Consider the following 26,733-nt stretch of genomic DNA (forward strand, 5'->3'; position numbering starts at 1 on the left):
TCAGTTTTCTTTGTTGTCGCAAATTCAAAGTTAGAAATTTCACAGCAACAGCATGCAGAAAATGTTGGCAGTAATAGTTTACAAAAAAACTTGAACTTGATCAAACACTACACACAAGAGAGCTTCAATTTCAACCAAACAAGAAAAGCTTTGTTTAATGTGAAGCTGGTAGATACGTACCTTAACAAGTTGTAAAATTCATACATGGTGTAACACACACAAGGTAATTAGAGTCTTAAACTGCGCAGCAAGAAATAATTGACAGCAATGAGGTTTGCATGATTCCCTCCGATTTCGCATTCACGATACTTACAAGAACAAAAAAAAAGTAATCAACAATAACTGCTCTTGAGGAAGCGGAGAGCCCTCCGAGCGGCCGCTGATTTTGCAATTCGGTAACTTCTGCCCACGCCCTTAAATCTTCCCTTGCCGATAATTTCCACCGTGACCCGAACTTTGCCGTCGAACCGTTTTTCCGCACAACTGCAATGAAACAAAATTGACATCAAAGCCAAAGAAACGTTGCACACTAATTAGCAGGAGTACTGGTTAACGCTTTGACCACAAAACAAGATATAGGTAAGTTACTTTAGAAAAACTTGCTCCGCACCATTGGCCATAGCCCCTCACAAATGTCTAAGTTACATATAAGTGTGTTTGCACAGCGGATCGACGTTGACTAAAAAGTACCACAAAAAGCTAGTCCATCGCTACCAACTGCACTGATGAAACCGTAATCTGTTGTGTGCGCTACTGCCTGTAGGTGAATGATCATATTATAGCTCTTTTTCTTCAGTATGTTTGTTTTTGTCTAAATATCTAATTTGAGGCTGAAGTTTCATTTGGCTGAAGTTTCATTTGGCGTTCAGCATACCTTAATAATGTTAGCATCACAAGGTGATGTTTCAAATCAAACACTTATGACCCGCGTAAACCCATAAAATATTTGGTCCACACCAAAATATCTGGCTGGCTACGCCACTGCTATGTATATCATCATCGCACGAAATGTTACATTTTAGGAAACTTTAACGGGATTTCCAAACAATCAACGTTTTTACCCAAACATTTCATCAGGCATTATTTTACTTTCAGTATCATCTCCACTGTAGGTTATACCCAAAGGGTCGAATTACCTGAATTTCGCCGTTTCCGGCTCCATTTCGAGAAGTTCCCGTACAGGAGACCTCGGTACGCAAGAACTGAATTTCTCTATGAGAGGAAGCATCATAGGAGAGTAGACGTCCCATACTGCCGCCAAATTCATGCCACTGTCCATGTAGATAGCACCAGCCACAGACTCGAATATATCCCCCAAAGCTTTCGGCACCTTGAGCGGAAAAAGGTTGCATTTAAAACAACACAGGAACAAATCTATTGCTTACATTGTGCCGTGTTGCAAATTTGGTAATGCAACCTGGCATCAAATTCGTACGATTCCAGGGTTTAATTCGAGTTTTTCAAATATCGATGTTATCAACACTTAAGCAAGTAGTTATAAGCACGAGTCCGCAATATTTATACCATACCGGAAGCGAGAATTTCGGTATTCCGTTCCGACGCGATAGTTTCAAAGTGACTGTTATTCTAACTTTGCTGTGACCAACCCCAACTCTTTAACACTAAATACCTCCACATCTTCTGTCTCGCCATCTTCCTCTTCATCACAGTCGAAGAAGTGGGAAGCCCCACCATCCGCAGTGGACTCCTCGTTCAAGATGTTAGTTTCGCCGTAATGTCTCATCAACTGTGTGTCCATTCCCTGCGTTTCCTCTTGTCGCTGTTGGTAAGCAACGAACTCCTCGATGATGCGTTGCAGCTCCGGGGAAATAGACTGAAAATAGAATGGTTTTGAAAATGGAAAAACGCATCCGACTGCGATTTAAGTGAGAACTTTCGCCTTTTTTACACAAAGGATAATAAAAGGTGTCTTTCGGTTCCATACAACATAAATTTATGATCATCGTTAAAGTTAAAAAAACAAATCCTAACAATTCAGTGTTTCCCACAACAAAATTTCCAAAGCAGTGCTTCCTCAAAAAATTCTAACACAGTGTTTCCAAAAATAAAATTTCCAATACAGTGTTTCCGAAAACAAAATTTTCATTGCAATGTTACTTAATAATATTCATATGCAGCGTTACCTTAAAGTATTTGTGAAAATTATATCTAACGGCGAGCGACGCAAATATCGTGTTATTGACGAGGGCGGACCGGAGATCTGTTAGCGCTCCCGGTGAATGACGTCGTTCATCATGGAAAAGATGACGTGTGATGAGAAAATCAAGCACAGCATCACCGAGAAACTCCAGGCGCTGATAACAATCTACAAATAGATTTGTTGCAAGTTTAGTAGGAATTCAACTACACAAAAATGAAAGATTTTAAGTTTTAAGATGGTAGAATAACAGTTTGACTTGGTTTAGCCCGCAAGGTTTTCAAGTTTACTGACAGTTCTCGTGACTGCCTTTAGCTTTTTGGTTTTGGAACGATTTTATTGATACTAAAAATAATATATGTAATTCAACCTACAGGACCTGGTTTCAGGTCATAGGATTTTGTGTAAGCGTTAAAAATAGTGAAAATAGAATTACAAAATACATTTGCAGTAAAGTTTAAACACATATTGGCATTATATGACAACAAGTCCATTATAATAAATACTACACTGTATGACCGCCATTATTACCTGTAACGGTGTTATAGTAATACGAGGCGTGAGTGAATGCTTGGAGAAGGTAAGCTTTGTTGTTAAATGTGTAAGAAATGCGTCGCTCAAAGCCGCTTAAGTGATGGAGAAGTTGGTCCAGTGAACGTTGGTAACGCGGCTCCACGTTCAACAACTGGTTTGAAGGCGCGTTCAAGTGCCCGTAACGATCCACAGTCTTCTCGCTGCCAGTCGAGGGAAGTTTAGGAAGAACCTATAGGAGAAATACGGGATATTTTGGTAAATCTTGTTGATGACTGAAATCACTGCAAGGAGTTTTAATGCAGACACAGAGGAAGTCACCACAATGTACATCACAGCTATGACATACTGCAATACAGGGAATAAATGCCACGAAAGCTAAACTACGCATAAGACTGTTATACATTTGCACCAAGATGAATGTTTACGTTATCCTACAAAGACTTGGTAACAAAAGTTTTCGACTGGTTTTGTTCAAAATTCGATTCAAAATCTCACAGAGTCGTTTTATATATATATACATACATATATCGCCTAACTGTAGGCATCATCAGTATCACTTATTCACAACATATCAACTAATGAAAATGCCAATAGCATAAACAAGCGTTTGCTTTGCTCGTTACTAGTCTATATTGTGCTTTTGTACATACCTCCATATACCGAAGTGCGCTCAAGCAATATGTAACATGAGTAATAATAAATAAGCAACTGGAAATATTGAAAAACTGACTGTTGAGATCTAATTTTTCTTAACTTCAGTTGAAGGGTTTCTGTTGCTTGGTGTTGTTCTTTCTGAGTAAGTGTGTATACTCTTCCCGTTGCAGTTTTAGGATTGACCCTTGTTCAAATGGTTGCTTTCGTAATTGTCAAAGAATCCTCAGTTAACGGATAGGCAAATGAAGGGGATGGGCCAAAAATTTAACCTTGATGTTATCTGTTTCACTGTTGGAATGTAGAAGTAATGCCATGCTTTCGCATAGCATGCCTTGGCTGTGAAGCATGTGGACCATTGAAATGTATCACAATTGCCAAACACCATTTGTTATCATACTCCACTGTTACATATCCCACTACATCTTTTCAAGAAATGTCTTCCAAACAAGGAAGGGAAGACACTTGTTTTTGCAGGTTTTTAATGGAGAAGGAATATTCTTTTTCCATGAGAAGTACTTGTATTGTATTTTGCAACACAAATGAATAATTTTCTGCAAAATCACCCAAAACCATTGCAGAATCAGAGCTAATTTTTACTTTCAAGTGTTGCAAGTAACTGGCCTGTTGTTGGGTAATGAAGTCGTGTCTCTGTAGCTGTTGAAGTTTGTAAGCAAAATTTTCCACGACGTCTTTTGCTGATTTGGTGATTGTTTCTAGTGTTGTTCGGTCAGTTGATTGTCATGATTTATATAATGAACTACCAATGAAGTTTTCATCCAAATAATCTTTAAAATCATTTTTCAAATCCTGCAGTTTTGGACAACACTCACAATCATACGAACTGGGAACGCATCGAAGAAAACTTAGAAAATGATGATAAGTGCAACTTTAATTTGCATTTTTAATTTCAAGAATTTTTGGCAGAGCAATTTTTGTCCCCTCTGCCATAAGCTTTACGTTTTAATGGATGATACACACACACATTGCGAGTTCCGCTGCTTCCAGGTAACACCATATGTTTCAGTCGTAAAGTTTTGAATTTCGTGGATGTTTTGTTTTAGAAAAATAAGCTTCACCCAATGTACATAAAATAAGACGCTTTTGACAGTGTTGCTTTTGATCTTCAATTTTGCACAAAAACATTTGCATAAAAACACACAAAATCACAACAATAAGGTTGTTCTAACTTACTGTAAGTCCAAGGTAGCAAAGTAGGAGCTGGGCACACCTCTGACCACATGTAGTGAGATAAGCACCTAACAATGCCTCCACACAGTCAGCAATCGATTTGTCTGCTAGCGAGTGCTGTGTGTGCAAGTCCAACATCAGGGGATCTGTGTTGTTGAGTGGTTTTCCTGTAAGAATCGCTAAATTTTTATAAGCTGCATAAGGTTTGCAAATAAATGAACATATCGCTTTAATTCGTCAGTATTTCTTGGTAAAATTCGTGTTTTTAACAACCGCATTCACCCCCAATAAAACATAAAGACAATCGTGCAAAATCGCTGGGGCCCTTACAAATACCTGATCTAGAATATAAAACCAAGGTTTTGACAAACACTTACGCATGAGTTGTATTTTTACAGACAAATATTTCCAAACTGATGTGCTTTATTCAAAGCTATCCGACTTCGGCATTTCATTGTGTCATTGCATTTTTTGCGATTGATTTAACCGGAACAACTCACCCGAGATGTCAACAGGAGTCCAAGTGTCGATAACGAATTCGTCCGTTGGTTTTGGCGCCAAAGTGCTTCTGCGCAGAGCTTGCTTGTCCGTAAAATGCATCGAACCGTGACCGGACACAACGCGCGCCAAATCTAATTGGTGAAAAAAGTTTTTTTTTTTTTTAATTTTTTCAAATTTCGTGCTGTTTTGTAAAATTATTGGTGCTAACGTGAAAGTAAGTAAGTGTAATGCAAAGAAAAATTAAATCAATTTAACCACAGGTATTTTGGCAGACAGTAAATTGACAGGATACGAAAAATGTTGATATAATTTCTTCAATTAATTCAGTTGTTGTTTTTGCCGAGAAAAACGCATAAAATTACTCAGAAACAAAACCCAAATGTTTTTAGACAAGAACGTTTGTATTCCAATGTAAATTATTTTTGCAACATAAGCTAAATAAAAAGTATTTTTACAGGATGAAAAATCGCAAACCAAACGCCATCAGCATAATCTCTCTAACCTATCCCCGTCTTCCCATTGCTGCCAGTCTTCTCCACTTCAACACCAGGTCCTCCCAAACTCTGCAGACATCCTCCCAACATCCCGTCGATCATCTGGATCTCCTCCTCCTCATACATCTCCTCCTCCGCATTCTGATCTACCCTCGCAACATCAGCTCTGTTTGTTCGTCGTTCCTCCGGGCGCCGCACCTCTAAAAAATTACCGAAGTGTGAATTGAAAAAAAAACCTAAAAAAACTGTGACAAAGGAACCAATTTAAACCAAATAATACATAAATAACAACAGCTGTTTTAACTAAGAAGTGGCTGATCCAGCTTGGCTGCAATGCCTTGGCTGCGAAGCCTGTGAACCTGTTTTAACTAAATAATTAATAAAAGCTATATTTTTCATTAAAAGAACATTGGACAAAACGAATATGTTAACAGAACAGTAAAATAAATTCAAGAGACCGTTTAGTTCCCTTCAACCATCGCCTTAAAAAGGTGCTGCCTCTGGGTATATGCTATAGTTATACAATCATGTTTTTCTATGAGCTCAAAAGGTGCAACAATTCCACCAAATATAGCAAGAAACAGTTTTCATTCAATGTCAAGCGGGACCACAGTGATAACATATATGTTCGGACACAAATACGTTTTTCAAACTGAATAAAATTTTACAAAAAAACTCCACTCTTAGCTTTCAAATATTTTATAGGTCCATGAATAACTTGCTGGTTTCGAGGATGTAACTGCCGCCCACTTACCTTGTGTAGCAACGGGTCGACTGGCATCTGGTTTCTGCGTAGGAACAGCTTCAGGAACACCGGTCCAAACACCTGCAAACAACGTAATATTTAAAAATTTCTTGCCACATTTTAGTCCTGATAACTTGCGCTGAAGCGACATAATGTTCAAACTAATCTCATTGAGGTAATGGTAATGATGTTAAGACAACCGTTTCAAAATAACACCTCAACGCTGTCGTGTAATAAAAGTCTTAACATCACAAAAAACACATATTGACACGTACATTTTTCGACAATTTACTTCCCATTAATTCCGAGCCATTGGGTGAAATTTTGCCACAAAAGTCATTAATTGCGTCCGTTCTGCATGCAATATTTACAGACCAAACAATGGTAATGATGTCAAAAAAACACTGTAGTGTGATATGGGTCGAAACCTCACCAAAAACGACACAGCAATTTTTGTCACTATATGCGATTTATCCGTATTGCGTAATGTTTATTTCAAGAGAAGAACTGGCATAAAAGTGGCACGAATCACTCTTCCTTCACCTATTTCCACTTCGTCATCCTCCGAGTCATCATCCTCCTCCGATCCGTAATCCTGCTCCCCGGAACCCACCACGAACCCGGTTGGCATCCAGTTAACGGTGGGATCGAAGATGAGTCCTGTCATCTTACCAGCTAACCCGAAGTCCCGTCCTATTCTGTACAGGTTGTAGTTTGAAACCTTTTTGCTTCGCATGTAGGATAGTTTGCCTGCAAGCAACCAGGTTGGTTTAATCGAGAGGTTTTCGCGGTTACGTAGATAGTAAACTAGTTGTGGTTTTGTTGCCATTTCCCTGTTTTCGGTTGTTTTTCTTGAGTGCAAAATACGTGCGTAGATAAAATTTGTATCATAGTTTTTTACATCTGTTAACAAGCTGCCAAAAATAAAATCAAGTCAAACTGATTCAAGTTAAATGATTGCACTTTCCAAATAAACAGCAACGTAATAAACAACATGAGGAACAAAATGAAATGGACACTGCTAAAACCACAAAATTTCCCGTTTCTTTGGGTGCGAAGCAATAATATGATAGGACATAGAAGTGAGATAGCGACCCTTTGTTATTTATCAATTCTCAAAATACCTTCATGTGCGTCTGGGTAGGTGCAGTAGAGATATACAGTGACAGCGTGTTTGAGAAAGGAATCGCCCAACATTTCCAGTCGCTCCAAGTTAAAACCGTCGCTGGCGTTTGACAAAGTGAGCGTCTGTAAGTGCGTAAGGTATATTGTTGTCATTTAGTGGAAATAGAAAACGCCTTGTTTTTAAGACTACATGCTGCGGGATCTGCAAAAACGAAAGTTACGACATTTTTATCCCAATTTGGTAAGTTTATATTGAAGAAACTAGAGTTTTCAATTTTTATCATAATTTAAAGTATTTTTTTTCCTAACAACGTCAATGAATTTGTTAACAAAATGTCATGTACACGAAAGTGCTTCGCGCACTCACATATACCAAACCTTTTACCTGCAAGATTAACCCTGGGCCCGGTCCAATGACAGCGCTGTCTTCATCAGTGGGATAATGATCAACAACAGATCTCGGCACTTGGCGGTAAAAATTGGCATCGATTTGGTCAGAATCCGTCTTGCGTTCAACCTTTTTCCTCTTTTTAACTACTTTGATTTCTTCCTCGTCACTACCTCCGGTTAACTCCAGATTGTCCTCGTAATCGTCGGAATTAAAGGAAGCGTCCGATGCGTTACCGCAGTGATCCTCGTTTTCCCCACATGCGATTTCATTTCTGTCGTCAATGAAAACATGGTCGCTCACGTCTCGTGAAACGTGATTACAAACATCATTTCTCTCGCCTTCGGTTGTAACACCAACCTCCGCAAGTAAATCAGTACTGTGTTTTAATCCGGAAACCGATTTCACGCTTGTTTCATGTTTGTTACAGGAGCCTTCTTCGTGTGTTATTTCCTTCTTCTCTGAATCATGCCGTGATTCGTGATTTTCATTAATAGTCCGCCAATCACCAGAGTTACTCTGTGAAACATCACGAGAAGGTGATTCTAAATCAGTTTTCTCCGTGAGATTCGTTTCAGGTGGGCATTTTTCACCAAACGAGTTTTCACAAACGCCATCATGTGATACATCGGAATCACGCCGTGATTCTTCGGTGGCCTGTGATGAGGAGGTGGAAGTTGAGCGCGTCGAGTTCCAACCGAAGTCAACATCGGGCCAGACAAGTCCCACAGGGGTCAATGACTGTGTGATGCCTGATTCGATGGCAATGGTTCTTCGCAATTCCTCTGAGATTAGGAGTTGGTGGATCCTGGGTACATTAAGGAAATAAATTAGCGAATATTTTGCATAAAAAGCAACACTTTAACGCAAGTATTGATTTTCACGATATTTTGCAATACTCTGCTTTCCCTGTTGACGATCGACAATGCTGTCTATAAAATTTTGCAGCTTTGTAAAATAAATAGTGCGTCAACGATCCTAGCCCCAAAACAGTGCTTGCAAAACAAAAGGATGGTTTTGACAAGCAGTTTAAAATACTTCAATTACTTCATACACAAAAAATCACAATTTCCTTCAATTATAATACGCAATAGTGAAAACAACAAGTGCTGCATGAATATAAAGGTTAACAGAATCGAAAGAGTCTAGAAACAAAAAGGCCTCACCGATACAACACAGAGGGAAGACACACAGCTTTGCGCCACAGCGATGCGGGAATGGGATGGACTTCACACAATTCAGGCACGAGGATTTGACGGTTGTGGAGACTCTCGTATTTTGCTCGTTTCTTCTCCAGTGATGATAAAGGAAGGGCCTTCCCCTTCTGGTTTAGATGGCGGGGGGTAAGGAGATTTAATCTGCGTTCCATATAAATCAGTCACATGCACACAAAGCACTAGCTTTTGGAAGTTACACAGCGATCGCTGGGCCAACATTTGCATTCTGTGGTTTGGATCTCAATTTTTCAATATTTGAAGTCATTTATGAAAGCCGGTTTTCGTGATCACCATGATCAAAAGCTAACGCCTTGTGTACATATTGTCATTGCGGAAGGTATACAGTGATCGCTAGGCAATTATCTGCGGTCTATGGATTAGATCTCAATTGTTCGATATTTAAAGTCACTTATCAGTCACGTGTTAAGCTATTTAAACAAAAGCTGGAGAACAGAGACCTGATGCAGTCTCGGTTTGAGTTTTTCTACATTTTTGAGTAGAGTTGATTTTAAACGCCCACATCAACCCAACTTATTTCTAGTTAGGTGTTGAGCTGAACTTTATCTGTAGGATTTTGTTGTTTATCACATTAAACAGATGGGCTGTTTGATTGCAGTAAGTTCGAAACTTTAATGTAAACAAAACAAAAATGACGTCAATATCTCCATGATAAATATTACCACTCAAAAAATGAGTCCATAATTAAAGCAAAACATATATCAGCCCTCAATCACAGTTTTGCAATTCCACAAGATGTTTCAGTATGTGGTATTACACAGAAAGATTTTACAGAAACTAAGAAATATCAGTTGCATGCCACTAAAATGTTTTTACTGGCATATTTGCACTATTGTACCAATATTACTGTTAGGTGGTATTAGGGAACAAAATAAGGTGGTATTAGGGTAAAATCGCAAAAGCATGTCTTCGCTGCTGTGCCAGTGAACAGTGCTATTTGCACTATTCAACTCAGTCATTTTTAGCGGTTATAGTTAACATGAAATTAGTGAAAGAAAATAAACACGTACCGTGATGATGTATGGTCGACGTCCAGTAGTGGTTGGTCGGGACATTTAATGTCCAAACCGTATTTGTGTTTGTAGTAATGTCGGAAGCTCATATATTCGGTGGAAGGGAATGTGCTGGTCGGGTGAAGGTCCTTCTTTATCTCGGCCACGTAGAATCTGCATTTTTGAAGACAACATTTGAAAGATACGGTCTTTTGAAAATGTTTGTCAAAGCGCCGGATTATGTGACTAGAATTTAGCAAGAGAAAAGTTTAACATGTCGCTGGCAAGCAAAATATTAGACGGACCTCTTTGATGACGTCAGAGTAGTCGCGGACCCCTTGAGATTTTTCGAAAATACGTCCTGCTGAGATTTAAGACTAGGGTATGGGTCACAATGCGTTTTTGTTTACGATATTAGAAAGCTATAACGTGCCTCTGTAATTTTGCATGTTTTAATGCTTATATTGTAAAATGCATAAACATAAAAAGTTTAGCGAAAATTTAGAGGACCCCTGACAACGCTCTACGGACCCCCAGTTGGGAACCACTGGCGTAAAGCAGGTTTCAAAAATATTGTTTGATAATTGCCATTTCAATGAACTCTACACATTTTTTTCGAGCAACGGAATCCACGTTCCAATACACCTGTTCGGTTGATCACAGCTTCTGTATTTTGCGATTACGACTCCATCTTCATAAGTCTCGCTCCTAAAGCTGAACTTCTTCCGTTTCTCGCTCATACGGTGACTGTACCAAGGATCGCGTTTCATCTTTCTCTCCATCTGCCTCCGGGCGTCCGTGCGAACCATGAAACTCCAGTCGATGTCGAGTCGAGCCGGACTCGGACAAAACCGATTGCGCGGGGCTGCATTGTGACGTCATAAACATGTTTCTTAGGATAGGTTTTAAATGAAACAATATTTTATATTCACATTGATGGGTATGGCCGGGAGGTAGGTTTTTTCTGGTTGAGGAACTCAATATTCACCAGACAAGATTTGAGTAAGTACTTCGACTTGCCCGGTATAGGAAAGCCAAATCTAATAAGCTGATCGTTATTGAACAAACGTTTTACACACTGCTGTGCTCATCATTAGTGCTATGAATTAACTGAGTTGTGACTAAGCGTCCACAAAAGCGGGCAAGCGAATGCAGAGACCAGAAAACAAAACAGGACAGCAGTGTTCGAAACGTATGTATATAATGATCAGCATATTAGCATTGGCTTTCCTATTCCGTGTAATTAACTCCCAAGTTTTTCGCGGCTAATCTTTCTTGCTTTGTAGAGTGTCGACTGGTCTCGACCAACGTTTTAAAGCGAAAAAACCTTAATATTTTTTGAAAGATTACCAACGTCATAACATTGGTCAAAGTAAACTGGAAAATGTATCTTACCCGAGTTGAGAACCACGATGAAAAGTTGGGCGTCTGCATCGTGAGGTTGGAAGGAAAGTGGGATTCGATCGAGTCTCAACAAATTGGAGAAGATATAACGATGAAACGAGCGAACCTATTAACATGCAACTGTTGTTTGCACTTTCCGGGGACCTGACCGATGTTTCTCTTGTTACACTCAGATTTAATTGGGTTCATTGTGCTAGATGGTCAGCTTTTTTTGGAAGTTACAATATGCCAGCCAGAAACACGGTAATTGCTGTTTAAACGTTTAGTCCAGCAGCATTATTATAACGCACCAGCTTGATGTGTTGCGGACCAAGGGAGACGAACGCTCTGCAAAGTCGTATCCTGGCCGATTCTTCGCCCGAGCGAGTAAAAATGGGAAAACCGGGAATCTGAAACACAAACGTTGGCGTAACTACAAGGTTTCCTTTGTACTGAGACATTTTTGAAGTGGACAACGTTGTTTAATTGCCTGCAAACCATTCCGCTGACAATCTTGGATATAATTTTTATAAAAAAAAAATGCTGGTTTATTACCAAAAATATTCTTGCAAAAGTTTACCAAGAGGATATAATAATGATGGCGAATCATGGTGTGTTTCGTAAAAAATGGCAAAAGAAGCACAAACGGCAACGCCTACTGTTTGTATTTAGGTATAGAATACATCACATACTGTGGGAATGGGTTTGGTTGTTAGGATGCCAAAACATCTCGCCGTGTCCTCCGGGAAGAAGAGTTTCCTCCTCCTGACGTTAAGGTCATCCGACAGGGGAGTCTTGATCCTCATCGCGATCTCGTAAATGTAAACGCTCTCATCACTGGCAGGCAAACAGTGGCTGAGTGTGAGTGGCGTCTGCAGGAATTAACACAACTCGATTTCACTCGTTTTGTTCCAACGGGGTTTGGAAGTTGGTAAAGTGCTTGTATTACTTTCATTTATGAGCTGATATTTTTATGTTGCATAGCACACAAATGAAGTTGCTTTTAATATAACCAAATTTCGCTCTTACAAACAATTTTTACAATTGCTTTAATTTGCATGAAGGCAGCATACATTTTGCGACGGAGTTCTTATAAAATTTGCGGAGAAGACAAAAAGGCCCAGATCGATTTAAGTCAAACATTCGTCAGCCATATTGCGTTAATTTACAAAACTTCAGACAAGATTTGCAGTTCACAAATTATGTCCTGGTAATATACTTCACACACGTTACATTGATAGTAAGTTACTACTAACAACACCTCACCTCTTTGTTATAAGTCTGTCTCCGTTTTGTCGATCCAGGCCTCCCGGTTACAGCAGTCTTCTCAGGTTCTCGGGGATCGAGTTCTTCTGCATATTTCACCGTCTCTTTACCTAAGCAACAGAATTCCCTTAAAAAATTAAAGAAGAACGGAGTAAAAACGTTCATTACAACTTACCGATAGGCATAAGGTTGTCGTCAAGCTCTCCAGCCAAATGAAGTCGCTTACACGTTTCTATAGCAACGGCGCGTTGAGCGAGGATGACGGAGGGCATGATCTTCCCCTGTTTTAAAGAAAAGTCTTACGTGTCAATTTACATCAGGTAGATTTTCTCTGTGCGATACATTTTTCGCACAAAATTCAATATATTGGAAATTGTCAGGAAAACTTTAAAAGATTTAAAATAATAACACTAAATAACAACAGGTCTTCAGAACGTAATGCAGAAGTTCACTCAATTTAAGAAAAAGCATCACCTCGATTTTATCCCGAACATGTGAGTTAATGGGAAGTTGTAGGATTGATCTGTACATCATCCCATTACCAACATCTTCCACTTCCATCACTTCACAACGCGGACTTAAGTGAGTGAACGGATCGCTCGGAAGTCGACAACAATATCTGGAACAATAAATTTCTTTACCACGCCGGGATTTGAACCCATGACATTCTGCGCACGAATTCTGACCTGTTTTTTAGCTTGGTTTTAAAGTCGACTTATTTGCTGGCCTGCTCTCAACACGTATGGCAAAATTTGATTAACTGCTTGTATGAGCGACACGACATGGTTGTATATGGAAGTTTTAAGCACACTAGGTGACTTTAGGATGTAAAAGCACGTGGCCAGAACCTTAAATATATACCTTACGTTAAAACGTTGAAAACTACATGATACAAAGGCTCTTAGTGATATTAATATGCCTTGCAGCATCAGTAATCAGTTCAAAACAGTAAGTGTTTAAATAACGTTACGCTTCGTGGCTATAAGGTTATATAAGTCGTTGCCGAACCATCGTAGCTTGATGTTGTGTAAATGAACACACGTAAATGCTGGGGTGTAAAACTGCAAATAACAACATTACCTGTTGACGATTTTAATGGCGTTCCGCGCGGTGGCGCTCGCGTTCGAGCTTGCAACGTAGGGAGGAAGGAGTTCGGAATACTCCGCGATCGTTTCGTCATCTTCCTCTTCTAACATTCCCTCGTCATCTTCCGTCCATCCAGGACCTTGCAAGATCTTCAAAGTGGTTTTACCACGAGAAAAATCAGTGTCATTCGAACAAGTTTTTTGTCTTTATCACCAAAACTTATCGAAAGGGAAACATTTTAGCTCTGCTGATTTTTACTGCCTTTATTTGCTTACAAGGAATATGCCTTGTCAGACAATTGCACCAAACTAGTTTACAGATAAAATTAAAAAGGGTTTTTAAAATTTGTAACCATCCTTTGTCAGCGTACTCACCCGTTCGATTTTTTTGTATTCCTGCAGCTTCTCCATAAACTCCAACTTTTCAGCTTCGCGTACCAACATGATGTAAGCAGACGTGTGAGCTCTGGCTCTGCTTTTCGATTGTGCGTAGGCTCTGAAGTAAGACACGTGTTCGATTTTTGCCACAGGTTCCAATAAAAGAACGAACACCAACATGAAATGTGCGCCAGACGCAATATGACACGGAACAATAGTGTGTTACCAAAATACGCATTTTACGATGAGCTCTTATGATGAACTAAGTTATATCGAATTATCTTAAATTTGTATACATTCCTAGGTTAGCATATCTTACGCATTAAGACGTGACTGTTTCGGTTTACTTGAGTGTTCACATTAAATGTCTTGGCACTTATTGATACAGACTGATTGTTTCAATAGATATAGAAACAACAGTCTGGCGTAGCATGTAAATATTTGGCTAAAACCCAATTTTATCAATCTTACGTTTGAACATCGACTGATAACAGCAACCTACAACCAACAATCTTACCTGTACGATCTTGGAACATCAAACCGCACTACGAGGTTGCATTTAGGAATGAAAGCGCAATCCTCAAGACCTCCAGTGCATACGAGGAGATTCGTCTCGTGGCTTCGAAACTTGCGCAAAACCTGTGATAGGATAATAGGTGAGTTACAATGGGTTTCAGCTTGATGACGATCCGAATAAAATATAGCATAACAATGGATACGGAATAGTGTATGTCACAGACTTAACATTATGGCAGCAAGAAAGGCGTATCTCAGTACATAACTAAATTCTGCGCAAACTGTCATAGGCGTAGAGTTTTGTACATCAACGGGGGTGCGGCAAAAAAATACAAACGTCAGAAGGTCGTTTGTACGCCAAATATAAAGTTATAGCGTCGTCCACACAACTTTTTTGGCCGAAAAAACTGGACGAAACGTGGTTTTCGCGATGAAGTCGATTTCTCTATTCAAGCGATAAAATCTTCCTTTTTCACGTTCGTCACCAACGTAATTTCGCTTGTGTTGCATAATTGTAGATCGCGAATACGATGCAAACGAAACCGCGTGTTAAGTACCTTTATGAGTGTAATCAGAAAAGAAATACAGTCAGTGCATACTGTATAATATCAAATAATGCATTTCAAAAAATAACATAATTTAATATCTTCTTGGGAATTCCACACTATTCCATGAAACAAGATACAACAATGCAAGATACATAAAAGTAAATAATCAATGTTGTCCAATCTTAAAAATAGGCCAAACCAAACTACAAACAATAGGTCTTGCCTCTTCTTGCTTGGCTTTGTCCATTGTAGCAGTTTCGAGATTTCCTTGAGAAGTCTCGTCTTCAACTGAGCAAATAAGATGGGAACTACACACGTGCTTTAAATCCTTATCTTCCTTGCAGAGTTCACGCAGGAGCTTCTGAAGCATCATGGCCACGCACCTAGAAGAGCGTTAAAACTTGTAGGTTGGCAATGTTCCGATCGGTTGTCGTTGCTTTTAGGCGTTTTTATAAAACATCCACAACTATCAGAGAAAGGCTTTTGGGCACGAAGTTATGATAAAGTAAAAATAAAAGCGGTGAAATTTTGGCTCCGCACCGCTGACTTTTTTGACAAATTAAATAAAAAAAAAATGTGACGGCATTTTGATGCATCAAGCAGTATTTAAATTTCTGTCCATTTAAAGCCAACCTGGATGTCGACAAACAAGCGAGAAGTCGTATTGGAACTGAAACTCACTCCAGCCGAAATATCGGTTTAAACTACTTCCGCAGGCCCGAGCTGATATTTACATTTTAGTAATTTGGATAAAACCTTACTTCTCTTCAACAAACACGATCCCACATAAGATGTTGTTGAAAGGAGAAGAGTAAGTCTCATCCTGTTTTTCCTTCCTCGGCTCCTCCACAATGTCTTCATCTTCATCTACATCCGAGTCTTGCCACCACGACACATAATCGGCCTCGGTTCTGAAATAGTACCGACAGGCAGGGGCGTATCCAGGAATTTTTAAAGGGGGGGGTCCAAATTTGTTTAGGGAATTCCCCGATTTTCAAGTACAAACTGAGTATAAACTATTGTGGGGGAGAATCGCAAAATACGAACGCCGGTGTTCGCGCCAATCGTCACATAAACGGTGGCTTTCTGGCTTGCGCAATTGTGTAACGCTATGGAAAGTTTAACAACTAAACTAATTGACTATCACGCAAATAAACCGCTTGTCATTACAACGTGGCCACTGAAAAACGACGATTCGTCCATGAACTGACGAAAAATGACACTTGTTTCGTAACAATGCAACATGTTTGGTAACAATGCTCCCTGTTTGGAAACAATGGCGAATGCAACACGATGCGGTTTTTAGGTCAACGTCAAAGAAAATTTCTGGTTTTCACGCGGATTTTGACAAAAAATACAGTGGCGTTTGTTTAGTTATCAAAAAAGACCAAAATATTTCACAAAAAGGGGGGGGTCCGGACCCCTCGGACCCCCCCCCTGGATACGCCCATGCCGACAGGTATATTTGAAAACTGTGTACGTCACTGGTTGCCTAAACTGTGCGTCATTTTGACTTTCAAAGGTGTCGCGTGATAAATTAAACCTAAAAGCTTGCAGTTTCTTGAATAGAAAAAAAAACTATTTTTGCCACTAAAAACAGTAAACATAGTGAGGAAAATTGTGTTTTAGTTTCAATTTTTGTTACAAAATAAGAAAAGTATTCACGATAGCTTGGTGCTTCACAATCTACTTAAATGCGACCCAAAATCGCCGCCACGTAACAAAAAAAATTTTTAATGTTAGTTGTCGGAATTTAGGTATTTTGAATGAGCACTAATTCCTTTTTAGTTATTTGAAAACAGAGATGTTGATGATCAAAAACGTGGCAAAGGGTTTTTCGGAGTGCAACATGTTCAACCCACCTGTCGTTGTACTTGGGCGACTGCTTTGAATTGTCAGACACCGGTTTGTATTCTTTAAGTACCTGCAGCAAACGATGAACTTTCGGCGACACCAGCTGCATAAAAAATACGATGATTTATTGCGAAATTCCAACTCCAGCGAGGCAATCTTAAATAGAACATTTTAGTATGGTTTTGAATAAACACGCTTTTTTTAGGCGTCAATTTTTGCGCTTGCCTGCAAGTCGACGGATGATTTTCCATCCAACTGTTTGTGGCATGTGATGTACGCCATCTTCAGCGCAGTGTGTACGTAAAGAAGAAGAGTTCTTTGCCACACCAAACTGCCGTCCAGCTCTTCGTCTTCGAGGTCAGCGCCGACCGCCTTTATTCGTCTTTCCAAAGCAGCCAAGACCTTCTGAAGTTGTTTTAGAACCAGAATTAATAGCCGATGAACACCTGGATTTGGAAAAGTCATTTTGATTCATTTTAGAAGACGCAAACGCATATTTGAAGCACATTGAAACAAATAAGTTTTTAAAGAATGGAAGTCACAGCCTGTATGCTACAATAGAACAACTTCAACGGTTGGAAGTACAACTTTGTGACATTAAATGAAGAACTTACACCATGGTCCAAGTACTTCTAACACCAAGAGAACTTCTTTAAGAAGCAGTTTAGGTGCTGTCAGAAGATCAATTTCATTTTCTTCCGGTTCCTAAACAAATAACATATGCCTGTCATCATAATACATTGGTAATCAGTATAAGCAACACTTGCTTGCAATAAATTATATGCTTTAAGCATAATGCTTGCAACAAACCTGTTCTACTGGAGACGTCTTGTTTGTTTGTGTTTCCTTTTCACCATTTTCCGGTTTTGTCGAACTTTCCATGTTGCAAATTTGCCAGAATGTTGTTGTCATTTTCGATGAAGGTTTCACCTATTGTCATAACAGAAAAAACGAAGACTTATTCAGTTTTAAGAAGAAATTCACTGTTTTTTGCAACCAACCTGACAGACATCTAACCATTCAAGTGCCTTGCTCAACAAAAACTTCAGCTTCTGGTTTAGTTCAAGACAGTCATTGTTTTGATCCTTATGATAGTCCGTGCTCAGGATTATGTTTTCTTTTGGGCGTGATAGTGTGTAGCGGTCCAATGCTATTAAATCAGTAGCCGTCTCTGCCTGAAACAAAAGAGGGTTTATAGAATTGCTACAGATTTACAAAATTCAATATCTCTGCAATTTTTCAGATACCCAGGTTTTTCAGATCTTTTGCAAACAGGACATTATTAACCAACTTTTTTAGGTTTTAATCTAACAACAAATATACACTAAACGCCAACAAAGTAAATAGCCATTAGCCTTTACCACAAATATTAACACATAATTTATGAATGTCAAACAGGCATACAATAAACTATTTTTGCCTGTAATACACAAATGTCAAATGGACATTTTAGGAATGGAAAATCACCGTTGAGTGAAGCAACTTTTCCATTTCTTCAATATGAAGCTTCAAGGTATCAGCAGATATATCGTCAGTAAGAATTGAAGATGTCAAACCCAGAATGTTGGGCGATATTTGTTTGGAGTCAAGCACCTAATCAAAATTAAGGGTATGTAATTCTGTGCCTTGAGGTAATGGTCTCTGGATTATCAATAAAAACAATAGTTTACCTCCATAATTTTTCGATAGGGATGAGATTCAAAACAGACCAAATGGCATTCATCAAAGATAAGAATATCAATCATGCCTGCTAACGTTTTATCAATTGTGAAAGCATTAAGAAGCAGGTCTGGAGTCATTATCACAACCTAACAAAACAAAAAAACGTACTACGCTGCATAATTAGTACTGACAATAATATCACATTAAATGTAATGGCCAGAGCTTAACTGTGAATAAGTGGGCTTATGACGACCTGATAAATAAACTACAAAGAATTTAGTTATGGTACAAATACTAAACAAAAAATGAGAAAAAAAACCTGATGGAGAGAAAACATTTGAGACCAATCTTGCTGTGTGTTGGGACAGTTTTCTGAAGAGCAGGTGCAAATGTCCAAGTCCAAATGACTTTTGAAAAGTTCTGTGAGCTCATCAACAATGGTTGCTAAAAATAATAAAAAAAATGTGTGAAACACTGCAACTAAATGTAGGACATGTAACATAACAATGAGCAATATTTGTGTAGCTTTCGCACTTTCATTGAGGAGCATTATTGCTAATTTCATGTCTGGTTTGAAGTCTTTGCTGCCCACTTTCACCAGCATTTCGCGTATTATCATTGAAGAAACAAATCGCTTTCCATTCTCAGTGTTCAGACACACAATTGTGTTTCTTTTCAACGCGCATTCCAGAAGTTCAATCTGCATGTAAATATAAAGTGCAATGCATTAGACAAAAAATCATTTGACTACATCTACTAAAACTATTGTTTTTAGGTTTCAGTGAGGTACCAAAAACGGTACAATAGTATAACTTAAACTGCCACATATAGATTTCAATGATGTAAATTGTTTTACAATGGTGCAATAATACAACATAAAATACCACATACCTGGTATGGTCGTGGAGTAAAGATATTGGTGTACACACCATTATTCCAAGGCCCGCGAATGAATTTCATCATGACAGGGGTTCCCATTGTCTGATTCACAATATTATACAACACTCACCATACTTTTCATGTACTTCTTGTAAAACTTTTTATGTATATACTTTTTTGTAAAAAAACGTAGTAAGCATAAATTCTTTTATTTTTAACAAACATACACATTGCATTTGAAATTGGCCCGACCCTGACGCAGCCATAACCGTCAACCCAACCACTACAAGCTGCAACCCCCCCTGCTTGTGCAACTTTGCAAGTATGTTTGCCGGATTAGCGAAGGTCACGACAAGGCTCCGAGTTTTCAAGGAAAACAAAACGAGTTAAGCTTCACTCCGTGACAGTAATCGGTGAATTCTATACGTTTATTGCACCGAGATCGCACAAAAAGAAAAGTATGACTTTTGAAAAATAAACTTTTCCCTCATGCGAAATGCACAGGGAAATACCCTGTGATGATATTTTTCGGCGATGTTTTTTGGAAATAAATTGAGCGTAAAAGTACTGACAAAATTACGGCGACAACTACCAACCAGGCATACACAAACTTAAAAATGCTCGATAATTTTAGTTTGTGTATGAGTTCTATATTCCCATTCAAAGAGTTCGTGTTCATCAGTGCATTGTGCTGTACGTTCATGTTGGTTAACTAAGCTTAAAATACACAGAAAAGCAACAGGTACACAATGCGTCGGCGAAAGTGCGTGGGGTTTTCTAAGTTAGCATACATATGTTACACATTTGGGGCTGAGGTGTCTTTTGCCAATTGCCGCTCAAGTATTGAAGTTTTTGGAACTTTATGCGAAATATATAAAAAAAAAAGGGTTATTAGCTGGTGTGGTATCATCCTGGGAAGGTCACCCCGGAAGTGATCATCAACAATTCTTCGTCTGATGTATTTTGACGGCACGACCTGCGAAATTACGCATTTTTCGTGTTGGAATGACATTAACTAAAAGCGTTACCGCCAGCAGAACGTGTACAGAATCGTCTGTCGCCCTGAATAAACGACAGGCCAACATTGCAACGCTACGCAGCGGATATTACATATGGCATCATGTAATTCAGCGAGTGTTGTACGTCATAGACCAGTGGGCGCACCAGCGCACAACAATAATGAAGTTTGTTAGCCTGCTTTGCACGGCCCGACATTTTTGTTACATTCGTCATCAGTTCAGTTAAGGTTTGCAAAGAGTTCATGCGCCTTTGTTGAGTTAAGATGTGGCTTGTTTGTTTGTTTAAAATCGGATATCTGCAAAAGTGGCTGAAACGCAACATACGTTGCAACAAACAACAAGTCGATATAGTATATTGAAAGTCGTAGAAACTGGTTGTCAGTTCGCTTGCATTTTGGTGAATTTTATTTTTAGCTCCTGTGATTTGTCATGTATCAAGTGGTTTAGCTGACGTTGTTTTGTTTCAAAGATTATAATGCAGAAGATTTTAAAGGTGCATTAAAAGTCGTGACAGTCTGTGAGCCCTTTTCGTGGCTCGAAACAATAAGAAATAAGTTTATACTCTGTGCGGGTTGTGAATAGGCAGATCCTTGTTGACGAGCGTCACTTCCAGCCTTTTGGTGCGGTGACTTTTGAACGTTTTTGTGCATCATCAGTAACAGTCGCCGATGACCAAAGCTTAGCTTCTGACACAGTCAATGACGAAAATATATATATCTTCACCTGACCGCGACGGTGCGGTTCCGGTGCCAATCGAAACACCAATCGTGTTGGGTGTTGTGGTGGTGGCCGTCATGGTAGTGTGTTTCTTGTATCAAATGTGCTGCAAGAGACATTGTGTCTCAAGAGACAATAGCCGGAATCAAAGGAGAATGTCGCGCGCCCAAAGAACTTTGGAGTGGTTTTTGCATCACGGGTCAGATGTGGATGGTAGAGGCGGTATGTGAAAGTGTTGAATAATGATGAAACTTTCTTCTTGATAAGCTCTCTAGGATAAAGGTCTGTGAAGTGCTTGGTTTGAACAAACTGATCACCGTACCATTTTGCCGACTCGCCTACATTTTACACTAAAAATGATCGTAGTACAACAATCGAAACGTCTGTATCATGAAAGTCTCGACTATTGCATTGGCTCTTTTGTTTGTATCAAATGGGTCTTGTTGTTTTTATTGCCAAAGGTCACTTTCAATATCTTTCTAAACTACAAAAGAAGCGTTACCAATTTTTAATTTGAGAATTTTCATTAAAACCGTATTTATAAATTCTATAGCAGCAGAAACACCAAGATTCGCCACAGTTGCATATTTAACCCCCTAACACCATCATTGCAGGAAGAGAATTGGCCTCCGATAACAGAAGCGGAAGATCAAGCCTTCCGGATTACGATGATCTTCCACCAAGTTACATTGTAGCAGTTACAAAGATACCATCGTGCCAGCAATCTTCTGTTCAACGAGACGCACAAAGTCAGGTGAGTTAACAGCTACCAAACCTCAGTGTCACAATAGTGTTCTGCGTTTTTATTCTAAACGCATTACTTTTTTTTGACCACACCGGGGTTTGAACCCAGGATATCCTGGCCACGAATCCCTATGACGTTTTCTTCTTGGTACATGGGTCGGGTGCTTAACCTATGCTGCCAATCATCAGCCTTTGTTAACACCTTGGTATATATCATAGACTTTCGAGGAGCCTCTGGTCCCACCGCCAGCGTATGAGGCTGAAAAATGTATCCGCCACACGGTGGTGTGAGAGAGCCAACCCGAAGTAAAACTTCACCGTTCATTGGCCATCAACTCGAGTCAGTTATCCTGTTGATTTTATAAAATTGTTGCAATTTTTCGGCCCATATACAAAATTATTCTAGACGATATCACGTTTAAATCCATAAAATTGTTAAATGTTCTGTATCAGTCTTTATATGTCTACGAACTGAATTCACGTCAGTCAAACTGATGATGACATAAGTTTTTGTCGAAACGTCTTATTTTAACATGACAGTGTTAATAACAATATGGGCCAGTCTCTTTATACTCTGAATTCACTTGATTTGGCACTCTGTTAAGAAGACTGACTTTTGTATTCCGAAGTACAAACTGTGCGATTGTAACGAGAAACACTACAATACTTAATTTGCATAATTGCTGTGGATTTAGTAGCAAATAAATGATTGTATTTTCCTTTTCCGGTGCATGCTCACTTCGCGTCACGTGTAGTTTGATGGGAGGCAGTTAACGGCGCCTGTGGGAGAAAGAAAATGATGCTTGTTTACATTAAATCCATTCATTAGTCAGCCTTTGAGTGGGTCGAGCTCGCTGCGTGGCGAAAGAAATGACTGACATGCCTGGAAGACGATAAAAAAAATCAAAAAAACTTTTAAGAAAGGTATAGCATGTCCCGTGTTGGATACAATTTGAATATTAGCACGACCTAAATAACGTATACTGGGCAAAGGAAATTTGCATATGTATAGAATGGTGGTATAGGCTTCAACGTAGATAGGAAATTAGGAAAGTATGTTAAACGACAGACATATATTCATGTAAAATCATGACCGAAACGTTTTAAATTCAAGATGGTTAAATGCAAACACAAGTAATTTAGTGGATGTTTTGAGTATGGAGCGTCTGCACTTGGACAAAGTTTGAATCGATCTCTGTAGAACAAATCTCATATATTTTATCTGCTGTGCTATTGGAAGGGTGTGCAGACCACCAAATTTGTTTAGGTTAGCCGTGTGTCCGCTTATGCAATCCCGCTGTTGTAAAGGCAAAACAATATGTGGCGTTAGTCATACCATTACTTACCCGTTTGTTAGTCAGGTGTGTTTAGCGCGTCCGGTGAAGTGCCTAAATGATGGGTTTTGAACGGTGTAACCTGCAACCAGAGTAAAACGTACAAAGCAGCATCACTGATGCAGAATGTAGGGGGCAGAGGCAGTAAATTGGGGGTACTTGCACCACTGCGGGGTACCAGATTAGATTTGAAGGGATACAGAGCTACTATAGGTACAGTATAGTTTCACACTTTAATAATAAACTTTGCAGTAATTTTAACAAATTTTGTGCTTTTCACTTGAATGGCAACGGGAAAAAGGCCAGTGAATAAAGCATTCGATTGTTTTCTAATTTAACTGTCAATGGGGAAAGATTATATTTAAACAGGTTATTTTTGTAAGCGAAATGAAAAAAATGCTGTATCGTATTTAGCTCGACAAATAGACTTAGTTGCATGCTTATTTATATTGTGCACTGCAGCACAGCACAAACAAACCATGGGAACACGAAAGGTCGAAAATCATCATATTTTAAAATTTATTCTAATAGACAACATATTGTTGTTGACGAATAACCAGTATGCAAGTAATGTAATAAGGTTTGTACTGTGACGTCATGGATGGTAATTTTACCACAAGCTCGGACGGGTTGCCAAGAGACACCGTTACCGTGGCAACAAAGTCGACCAAGTTCCACAGCACAGTCGGAAGTAGGTTTGCCGACAATTCGGGCAACGTCATTGGCGTCCTTGTCGCTACGGTTGCGATGACGTGGATCTTTTTTTTAATCCGGGCCTGCAGGCACCACAGCGCGTGCCCCTGGTCGAGCCGACGAGGTCAGGAAGCGTCAAGACCGCGCGCGTCAGGTCGGTTAATAAGATGTTACATTTATTTACATTTAAGTGAACACTATAGGTGTTTGGAACAAGCTCAGAGTACAGGTTTTCGCACAAACATGTACGAAATAGGTTGCACCACTTCTCATTTTTGGGGGTTTCGCTAAAACTGGTACGTACGTTCATTAAACGATATTTACAGCAGCATAATAGCTCCGGCTTTCCTTAACGAAAACAGACGATTAACAGACATTCTTCGGGAAAAAGACGGATAAAAGTGGCTGAATTAACTAGGCTGCAATATCTGGATTGCGAAGCATGTAAACCTAATGACTGCATTAAAATATGCATGAAAATATGCATGCCTCTGGCTTGTTGCGCGTTGTTGCTGCTGCTGTTTCCCTTCTGCCTGCTCAGTACTTTGTTACCCCGACGCTTTTCTTGCATACGCTCATTGTAGTACTGATGATGAATCCAGTTAGTGTTCGAAACGTTTACTAATGATTAACAGCATTTTTACTTTGGCTTTCATTTTCAAAGTTATCAAGTCCAAATATTTTGCACCCATGCATGATTTTGTTACGCAAAAATAGAGTTTTGGTCCAATGATTTGCTTATCCTTCTCAACGTGTATCTGTAAAAGATCAAAAAAATGTATTACCTGTTTTTAACTCACACTTGCTCAGTGCACCCACAGAACTAAAAAACTCACCACCCAGAAAGAAATTCAGCAAATAAATTTGATATACCTCCTTTTTGCACGCAGACGTCGCCCCTTCGAGTGGCAACACAGAGTCAACGTTTGTCCACATGATGCCGCCACCGAGCTATGAAGAAGTCATGAAAGGTGGGAAGGCAAAAATAAACCCATTTTTTTCAAAATTATCAACGGTTTGTGACGAACTTTGTTGATTTACCGAGTAGGAAATGACTCACCACCAACATTTACCGTCTGTTTCAGTGGACCAGCAGCTAATCTTTTTGAAACAAAATTTCGTTCAATGCGTTTCTTAGAGAATACCATACTTCTTGATGCATATGGGATGCAATGTTAAGATATGCATGTTTCCGCTTTTTAGAGCAAAAAATAATGGTATACTTAAGACAAGTTACTACAAATTTGGTAGTGACCCATGCAGTATAGCCTTTAAATGACCGTAAGAGTTTAAAATGCCTGCTGGGTTTCGATGTATACAGTATATATCACGTTGGGTAAATCCCTAAAAACGTTGACCTTTTGCGACTATTGTTTTCGCAGAATCAAAACCGGCATACAGGAACTTAGCCGAGGGTAGAGTATTGCGAGTAACAGTTGCAACGCAATCCCTACAGCGGCCTCAACAACAGCAGATCGGTCTTCCCGCTTTTACATCTGAACGCCACCAGCTGCGACCAGGTTGTCTAAAGGAAGGCGTGTAGGCCATTTTCACGTTGAAGTTTTGCTCGTCGATATCCTGCAGTGTTGATTTTTGTTTGCTGTGTTTCTCATTCACTGAATAATAAACCGACGTACACGCTGAACTGTCTTACAGATTATGTCTTTGTAGCGGTTATTTCGGTGGATAACCATTGTTCGGGGTCTGGAAACCATGTCATGAATGTAATTGTTGTGGCCGAAAGCAGGGCAACAAATAACTTAGAACTGCATCTGGGCTGCAGGTGTAGTGGCTATTCTTAAAAATTTTCGGTGATATAGGTAGCGCTATTAGTTTGATTTTTGTGTAACGATTGTAAAATTATCATTATGCAACGTAGCGGTAGCGCTAAATTCAAGACTTTTTTCTTGAATTCAAGTAAACCTGGGGGTAGATCTGTATTTTGTCGCCAAAGCCCAAAAAAACGGTAACATGAGAACCCTCCACTGACAACGCAATATCCCATGCGCGTGACACGACAAACCCGCCCAAGGAAGTAGTCTTTCTTCGTCAATAGTCGGCTATGAGAGGTCGGGTGGGCTTTGAATAAACAGTTTTCTGTAACATGATTATGGTTGGACCAAAATGAGTGAGACGCTGTGTTGCATTACGGTTATATGAAAGATACTGTATGTGATGTGTTCAATTGATTGAGCCGCCTTCTTTTATTCAACAAAACGTAAAAATTACTGAAAGGTTAGGAATATTGTAAAAGCAGATAAGCCGTAAAAGTGAGCTTCAGACACTTTACACAAAGTGGAAGTCTTTGCTTGGCCGTTTGGTCAGTAAAGTCGTCTGATAGTCACACCAGCTGAACTGATGAGACATTTTAGGTCGACAATGACCATCTTTCTGCAGCTTACACACTTTACAAATATTCCGATTTTAATTTGATAAAATATTTTAATGGGAATTCTCGCACAAAGGAGGGATTTTGGCGAAATGAGGGAACTGTTTGAAGTTTCAAGTCGTTTTTCAAATTTGGGATTTTAACTATCCATTCTCCCAATTTGAACAGCAACAGAATTGAGGCAACAGTTTTAGATGGGTTTATTGAAGTTGTATAGATTGCATAGAATTGTAAAACCCTAATCACAGTTGC

The 26,733-nt window shown here is 39.3% G+C and overlaps 3 protein-coding genes across 3 annotated transcripts; 2 read left to right on the forward strand and 1 right to left on the reverse strand.

Annotated features, from left to right (window-relative positions):
- Positions 1 to 4: 4 nt before the first annotated feature.
- Positions 5 to 19,750, reverse strand: LOC145890349 (endoribonuclease Dicer-like). The gene is made up of 36 exons (XM_082981338.1): positions 19,598 to 19,750; positions 19,241 to 19,406; positions 19,026 to 19,150; positions 18,715 to 18,852; positions 18,512 to 18,637; positions 18,046 to 18,219; positions 17,855 to 17,974; positions 17,659 to 17,749; positions 17,270 to 17,490; positions 17,053 to 17,147; positions 15,952 to 16,101; positions 15,414 to 15,573; positions 14,644 to 14,765; positions 14,124 to 14,244; positions 13,744 to 13,898; positions 13,138 to 13,282; positions 12,839 to 12,944; positions 12,664 to 12,773; positions 12,090 to 12,269; positions 11,709 to 11,807; positions 11,410 to 11,524; positions 10,660 to 10,879; positions 10,033 to 10,188; positions 8,954 to 9,145; positions 7,785 to 8,595; positions 7,399 to 7,522; positions 6,818 to 7,024; positions 6,284 to 6,355; positions 5,538 to 5,729; positions 5,035 to 5,166; positions 4,538 to 4,701; positions 2,690 to 2,921; positions 2,145 to 2,326; positions 1,631 to 1,834; positions 1,137 to 1,330; positions 5 to 483 (listed from the first exon to the last, which is right to left on the reverse strand). The coding sequence occupies exons 1-36, from the start codon at positions 19,682 to 19,684 to the stop codon at positions 333 to 335; spliced, it is 6,039 nt and encodes a 2,012-aa protein (XP_082837464.1). The 5' UTR covers positions 19,685 to 19,750; the 3' UTR covers positions 5 to 332.
- Positions 19,751 to 21,076: 1,326 nt separating this feature from the next.
- On the forward strand, positions 21,077 to 22,667 carry LOC145889835 (uncharacterized). Its single transcript, XM_082980874.1, has 3 exons — positions 21,077 to 21,543; positions 21,936 to 22,075; positions 22,285 to 22,667. Exons 1-3 carry the CDS (start codon positions 21,303 to 21,305, stop codon positions 22,354 to 22,356), a joined length of 453 nt encoding a protein of 150 aa, XP_082837000.1. The 5' UTR covers positions 21,077 to 21,302; the 3' UTR covers positions 22,357 to 22,667.
- A 1,329-nt stretch (positions 22,668 to 23,996) lies between these two features.
- LOC145890114 (uncharacterized) lies at positions 23,997 to 25,635 on the forward strand. Its single transcript, XM_082981153.1, has 3 exons — positions 23,997 to 24,246; positions 24,983 to 25,063; positions 25,475 to 25,635. The coding sequence occupies exons 1-3, from the start codon at positions 23,997 to 23,999 to the stop codon at positions 25,633 to 25,635; spliced, it is 492 nt and encodes a 163-aa protein (XP_082837279.1).
- The last annotated feature ends 1,098 nt before the right edge of the window (positions 25,636 to 26,733 follow it).

Source organism: Ascidia mentula, chromosome 2, assembly GCF_947561715.1.
Source record: "Ascidia mentula chromosome 2, kaAscMent1.1, whole genome shotgun sequence".
NCBI classification, from domain to species: Eukaryota; Metazoa; Chordata; class Ascidiacea; order Phlebobranchia; family Ascidiidae; genus Ascidia; species Ascidia mentula.